At 30.2% G+C, this 8,186-nt stretch overlaps 1 protein-coding gene across 1 annotated transcript; it reads right to left on the bottom strand.

The window, feature by feature from the left end:
- Positions 1-325: 325 nt before the first annotated feature.
- Positions 326-7,587, bottom strand: LOC132930367 (lipase 3-like). Its single transcript, XM_060996198.1, has 8 exons — positions 7,067-7,587; positions 4,934-5,132; positions 3,903-4,017; positions 3,485-3,728; positions 3,088-3,249; positions 2,888-2,972; positions 2,547-2,689; positions 326-2,472 (listed from the first exon to the last, which is right to left on the bottom strand). Exons 1-8 carry the CDS (start codon positions 7,241-7,243, stop codon positions 1,687-1,689), a joined length of 1,911 nt encoding a protein of 636 aa, XP_060852181.1. The 5' UTR covers positions 7,244-7,587; the 3' UTR covers positions 326-1,686.
- Between the last annotated feature and the right edge of the window lie 599 nt (positions 7,588-8,186).

Raw genomic sequence — 8,186 nt, 5'->3', positions numbered from 1 at the left:
GTTTATTGTGTTGTGTTTATAAATTATATACCTAGATGTTAATTATAAATCTCATTATAACTTTATTTGAAAAATTTCCTTATTATTAAATTAATAATCCAATTAGGATTTATATACAGCTCGGATTAAAAACAAAAAAGGGCTAAAAGATTTTAAACTCACGGTCGTATAGAAAAAAATTTAAACCATGTTCAACAGGAGTAAATTAAAATTAACTTATCTGTATAAAATTGTGGTAATTGATAAGTAAATTTTTTATTAAACAATCAATGCAAATTATTAATAAAAATATATAACATTGTTAAGAAAATCTAATATTAACACTACCATTATTCATTAATAACTTCAACGATGTATTATTTTCTTAAGATAAATAGATATGTGGTCATTTAAATGCCGTGTGTTAAAAAAAAATAAATATATGAAAATCCTATAATTTACTGCTGTCACGGAAAAAATTATAGTGACCTATACGTTCTACACGTGGAAATAAAAAACAAATCATACCACCTCTATGACGATTTAGACACCGATTAGTGTATAATAAAAATTCGATGGCCGTTAAACACGATAAACAATAAATAAATCTATTATCAATATTAGTCTATAAAATATGGCATTATTTGTCGTATCACGTCGAGGTCAATTGAATAAATAGCGTTGTTCGTGTGGACATTGTTTTTAATCGAAAATATAATATCTGTACAACTTTTAAGTTTAACCAATATATGAATATATACATAATTATACAATGTATAGGTACAGGCCATGCTATCTACTTAACAGATCAAACTATTCACTCTCAACATATTATGTATAATCACTGCCTAAGAAATATTTTTTAAATTTCACATAAGTTTCTCCAAATTTAAAAGTTAATAAGATGGTTTTAAACTTCTAAATTGTTATTACTAATCTGTACAGAAACTGCATATAATGTGCAACTGCATAATTTCATTTTACTTTAAGTAGCTACCTGTATAATATGACGATAAATAAACAATGAGCTCATTATGCCACACCCGTTCTACAGTATACACTTAAAACGATATTGATAAATTATATAATACCGAGTCGTCTGTGTACGCAGTACTATTTATTTTACTTAAATAATAATATTATAAAATGTATTAATTGAAATTCGATGGTTAAAGGTTAGAATGATATTTGCGAACGTTGTAACGAGGTGACACGCGAGTAGAAAAATATATAATAACTATTTTAGATAAAATAAAAAGCTATAACTCAACGCAGTGGCATATTTACATTCTCTCTTTTTTTGTATGGTAGTCACAATTACAAACAATAATTTGTATTAGCCTTTCTGAAAAATTCCGAAAAAAGTTATTACCGAGATAATAAATCCACAGTTGATCCACAACGTCCAAGAAAAATAACTTGTGTTAGTCGTGTGATGTCAAAGATTTAAAATACTATTAAAAAAAAAACTATATTCTGAAATTATACTTTGACGTACCTACTACCTATATAAATATCACAATTTTGGATTCTTTCCCCGTTAACACGCCATATTCATATTATACATAGCCACATAGGTATATCTATATACTTACAACCTCTCTACTTGGGTTGTTATTGTTTTTATAGTATATTATAATATATTATATTGTATTATTATGTGTAGTTTTATTTCGACGGGCACTACTGAAGACGAAATCTCTAACTTTATCCGGGCGCTCGATGTTCGTCGGCCAGAGCGTCGTTCGAGCTTGCGACGACTTGTTCGGTTTTCCTATGGTCTGTAGCACGCGTCGACGATTTTTGCCAAGCGAGCACCGGACCGGTTAGGGTTAGGTCATACTTCTTTTGGACCGACCGGACGAACTCAATGGCGTCCGCCAACAGTGTCTCTTGCAACGCCCGTTCCCGTTCGAAGACGACTGCGTCACCCTCGCGGTCCATCGATTTCGGCATGGTATCAGCGATTATTTTTCCTAAGTTTTTCGCAAAGTAATCCAAATCGGATAGTACACCACTGCCACTGATATTGGAGCTGCTACCGGCACCTTCACGTCCATTGATACTGTTACTGCTGCTGACATCGCCTGCACTGTCACTGGCATTAAGATGTCCACTGTCGTCGTCTGTACTGTTACTGACATTTAAATGTCCACTGTCAGTGATATTGATATTTCCACTATCACTGATATTGACAAAACCATTGACACCGACATCACTTGCGCTGCCACTGATATTGATATGTCCACTGCCACCGATAGAGCCATCGCTAACATTACCGCCGACACTGAGAACGTCCTTTGATTTCGGGGGATTTGGTCCTGAGTACTTCCAGTTCACATCGTCGGTCTTACGCAGCGTTTCCTTGATCGGATCGTTTACGTGTTCATTGACTTTTAAGCTCCATAAAAAATCCACGTGGTTACAGTACGGGTTGTCGATCATCACGGCGTCTATCAGTCTGGGGAGTTGCGATTTCAGTCTCATCACGTCCTGCGAGAAAATCAAAAATTACGTCACACGTGTAATCGATAATAATATTATAATTAGTACGCGAAAAGCCTCACCCGGACGTCAGCCACTAAGTCATTTTTCCCATACATCAATGTGATAGGCACCTGGATTGATGTCAGATCGTACACGGGAGGCTCGGTAGAGTTGTACCGTTCCAAGTTTATGGCCGGACCGTAATCGTACCGACCGAAAACGTCTGCAATGAAACACAATTATTAGATAGGTATTGTGTATACTTCAAAAACGAACGGATAGATAGTAGATACGAATATTTACGATTTATGTATTGTAATTATAATTTATAATATATATAATATTACATTAATTATATGTAATACTTTATCAGTGTAAGCTAAATATTAATGTAATTGCGATGTACATTATTTGTACTCACCTTTCAATTTGATCTGCGCGAAATGTTCGGGAACCATGGACGACGTTCCCGACGGATAGTGTCCCATGATCAGCGGAATTAATTTCTAAGCAACAAACGAATGCCGGACACGTCAAAAATAGCAATAACTAAATATCGCTTTCTCTTATATGTTTATACACCGGAAATAACGAATAAATATAGAACTTATATTTTATTACGGTATTAAAATGTTGTGGGTCGCTGCCACAGATGAAAAAAATGATTCCCCTTTGGCATATCAGTTTTTGCGTCATTTTTCCTCCACAAACGGTTGACGCGAAAATCATTTTCATCGTCGTCTGCGGCATAACCATTCCGTTCGATATTCTTTGGTAAGCAATCTAAACGAAAAATAGTCTATTTAATACTGTATAGTGAAATGTAGATGCAGAAAATCGTTTAAAGAGGGGCAAAAAAAACTTTAAAAAAACGAACTTCGTCATAATAATTTGACACTAGCTATAAAACAATAAATGTACTTATTCATTCAGTGTGATTTGTTATTTTATTATTTTTTTTTAAACTATTCGTATTCAATTTCGTATCATATTGTATTAATACAATGTAGGTACTTACGTTCATCATTTTCGCGTATGGAGCAATGTATTTTATCGGTGACCTCGTATGAGAGAAATATGCTACCGGTGCGAGACTTATTTGCGATCGGATTTTGGACTGATATTCAGGTCTTTCCGCAGCCATAACGAAAAACACAGTAGTACCCATTGAATAACCTATGTAGTGGAGTTGCGAGGTATTTGTCTTCATCAGGATATAGTCAAACGCAGCCGGCAAATCGTATGTTCCGATTTCGTGTAAACTGTGTAAAACAAAGACGAGAGATTAAAATAAAGATTAGAAAATTTAGTAGCAGTTATATTATATTTATTTTATGATTTAATCTTTAAATATAAGAACGCCGAAATGCCGAATAAATATATACTATATAATATAATAATATTTTTAAAACACATAATATTATATAGTTACCAACCTGAAATTCCAATAAGCCTTTTGCTTGTAGTTCAATGATACGTGTTTTCTACTATAAGTGTTACCACGACTGTTTGCCAACCACACGTCGTATCCATCGTCGGCTAGTTGCATAGCTATATAATAATTTATTACTTATTAGGATCGAACATTTATAATTATTAATTACCATATTACTCTGTATGTTTGTATATAAAGTATTTAATATTTTAACGCGTAAAGGACCTGCATTTATGTGCTATTAATATCAAACAAACGCGTATCTAATGATAACTATTGAGTTTTAAATTATACATATATGTATATAATATATGCAGATACTATACATGGGAGGTCTTGACATGTTCACAAAATGTGTTTATACTTATATGATATGTCCTTACCAGTTCAACCTAATATCAAACTTAAAATTATACAATATAGTACCTATCTAAAATTAAAAACTGTATGATACTATGAAACCAAATTATAATTCTATAAAATATTCTATAATTGTCTATCTACTAATTCAAAACTTATCCTCTTTATCGATATCCAGCTAGTAATCCTCGTAGATACCTAAAACGTAAATTATATCGTATTTATAATGAACGTATTTTCATATATGATAAAAAGTGTCATCAATGGGCCTTTTATTTTAGAATTTTTCCGAGTTTTTCCAATAGCGTTTCTTTTATTTATTTTTTATCATATGGGTACCTAAATATGTCCTATGCATAATATTGTGTTATCTACAAAGGTTATATTATAGGTATTATTGATAAAAAATACTCATAAATTATTTTACGAGTTTTAAATTGTAATTTACAATACTGTCAATTACTGTAAATTAATACGATTTTAAACCCTCCTTAAATATTTGTTAAGTAGGTACTAGGCACCTATCTACGTCAGATCTATAATATTATGTCGTATTAACGTGTTACACGCCGCAGTGTGATAGCTGTGGCGGTAAACTGTCGCATGTTTATGCTATAATACCGTTACCGCTGTTGTGTGTGACTGTGTGAGGATCTTTAATAAATTACTCACTCAGAGATGTGTTGGCCCCGCCGAGCACCCATCCAGCCGAACTCGAGAGAAAGGCGTGATGGAAGAATACAGGATGGTTCTTGGTTGGTTTCTGTCCGTTTTTGCTACAAGGAATTCGGTGCAATTCTAGGATGTAACCGTCTTCCGTGATGACATGATGGGTCTCGGCTGCGTATCCATTTTCCTTGATTATTTCAACCTATATGATACAAACTATTTTATACAAAGGAAATATAAGAGTATTTATTATAATTGAAAATAATATAGGCAATATATGGTTAAAACTATAATAATATAATATGATGCATTGACATATTGTTATTATTTTCAATTATGAAGATAATAATTTAATTTAATCACAGTTGATTTCATAAATAGTATTAATATGTTTTGCAAAACGTGCCCTTAAATACATTTTACTATGTACGAGTTTACAAAATCGTTTACTCTGTAACTACACCGAAGAAACTGAGTGTACGTTTACATAAATGTAATAAATATGTGCCCTATCTTACAAATATAATTTACGATATATTATTCATTCGAGGATACCTGATATAACAATTAATATAATACAATACAATAGCAGTATTACGTTTTGAATTAAAACAAAAAATATTTTCTAGAACATTGGAAAAATATAGATTGAATTGTGTATACAATTAGTATCGTAGTGAAAAAAATACTATAATATTCCTGTTTTATAAATGTCAAATAATTTTTAATTTAGTATAAATCGATACATTCGATAAACGAACCTGTTCAGATTTATCCTATTTACCTTTATATATAAATATAAAGTATTTTGATCGTTTTTAAAATCAATATATTATAGATTACATATCATGTGTTCTTATATACAAGCATTTTATCTTATTTTTATTTGACAAAACCATCTATAGAATTAGCACAATAACTTTATATGATAAGAGTATAAAAATATAACATGGGAAAGTTTGATTAAGGCAGCCACATATTAGTGACTCTCGACAAGTTGATACTTAAGCATTAAGAGAACGATAAATATTAGCACTTCAAAATAATCTAGCACATTGCTGTACAAATTCGAAGTATAATACGATTTCAGTATACTCCCTCTTCTTGACGATAGCCTAGAAATATAAATTATAGATAACAGCTTTTTAAATGTATTTTCAAGTCCTATGTAAACAAAAATATTCATCATTATTCAAAATATTAACAGTCAAATTAGAATTATGTATTTTATAGATCAAATAAATCTAATTTTTTTAGTTTTTTTTTAACATTTCGAAATTTAATGGCACTCAATAAATTATATTTTATAAATCTTTTTATCTCAATACCAATTACAGAATAGTAGATTTGAGTTGATAATTTGAAGTTAAAAATATATCATGTATCATGTATACTCAATATAAACAGGTACACAAGCTAACTTTATGTAAATTAAAAAATAAAAATCTATGAAATAAATATTTATCATTATTTTTTTATAGACGTTTATAATTAAAATTTTAAATGCAGTGAAATTATTATTTCATTAAAATTATTTAATGACATTACGGGTATTATTATTTATACATATATGTTATAGTATAAGTATTGATAAGACGATGATACACTTATACGGTAGCCTCTACCTATATTGGATTCATGGCTAATTATTAACTATACATCGCCTATAATTAGAATTAAACAGGCAGATTTCGATTTGCACGTACGATTTTTCTATACTAATACAAAATAAAATTCGTATAAAAAAACTGCTAAGTAAACCGCTTATTAGTACTAATAAAAATAAAAATTGTTTATACCACTAATTGTAAAATATATAACAATATATTTAGTGAATATAATGAAATACATATTAAATACTTAAGTAAGTATAATATAGTCTGATTTTACTATTTTATCATACCTATACGTATAAGTATATTTTTTTATTATTAAATATATAAATCTTTTTATTCTTAGACCTTTCGCCTGGGTTAGAAATTTACTCATTTGGTTGGTCTACTTAAAATTCAAAAATTCTTTGATATCAAAGTACTAAAACGTTGGACAAATACCATAATATTTTATATTTTGTTATGCCTTTTTACATTTTGAAACAAAAATTAAGAATAAGTATCTATACAAAAAAATACTCACGGTGGACATGGTGACATTTTTGTAAATGTTCCAGGGGTATGACGGAGTTTCAGTGGTGATCTCTGTAGTCTGCAATATGTTGGTAAGCGACAATAGTAAACCGACAAACAAAATAGTATGCCGAAAAAGTGACGACCGAAAAAAACGATTGGACGGCGGATAGCTTACAGTTTTCATTTTAACTACCTGAAGAGATATTTTTAAATAGTCTTCTATGACAATATTATTATTATAATCTCACAATTGTGTCAAAAATATTAATTTATAATATAGATTCAAAAATAACACGTGTATATACCGAACGTGGCTGTGAACTTGCTGTATTATGCAGCTATATGCGCGCGGTTAACTTATCGAGTCGCTTCGTTAACTTCGTTATTAAGTCGACGACGATGTCTGTTTCTATACTATAATAGTACTACCGTCTGTCAAATTTCCATGGGTCATTACGCTTAAATCATGGCGAATAACTGCGAATATTTATAGGTATTAATGTATTATAAGGCATTTAAACACACAAACCATGCACGAATAATTATATGCAATTGCAGTTTTTATCGTATAGTTTTGAAAATATTCATGAGTCATTGTGTATTGTCGAAGGTGATTACTGATTATATTATACGCATTTTATATATGTGCCCGGAAGCGCAAAAATGTCGTAAAATTAAAAATGTTTATACATTTTATTAAAAATAATTTATTGTACGATATTGACGGCTACCCAAAACAAAATATGTAGTACCAATAATATATAGCATAGTTCTTGATTTTGTCTTGGCGAAAGCACAATAAGCATTTTTGCTTAAAAGATGACCGTCGATTAGACCTGATATACATATTTTTATAACGTTCGGCTTAATTAAAAATATAGATTTTAAATGTGTTAAAGAGGTGGGAAGAAATATTAAAACAGACCTGAATGTTAAAATGCAAACTGAAAGCGAATGATTTTTTTTTTTGATTTATAATTTACGATTTATAAGGCGGAACTATCAAAAAACTGACATGATACCCATGAATTAAAATTTAGGTACCGAAATTTATTTTTACATGCTTATATAGAGTTCAAGAATATTATCTTTAGTATATTAAATTTAATAAGTCTGAAATAACTTGT

Source organism: Rhopalosiphum padi, chromosome 4, assembly GCF_020882245.1.
Source record: "Rhopalosiphum padi isolate XX-2018 chromosome 4, ASM2088224v1, whole genome shotgun sequence".
In the NCBI taxonomy this organism is placed as follows: Eukaryota; Metazoa; Arthropoda; class Insecta; order Hemiptera; family Aphididae; genus Rhopalosiphum; species Rhopalosiphum padi.
This window is presented reverse-complemented; position numbering and strand designations above follow the sequence as displayed.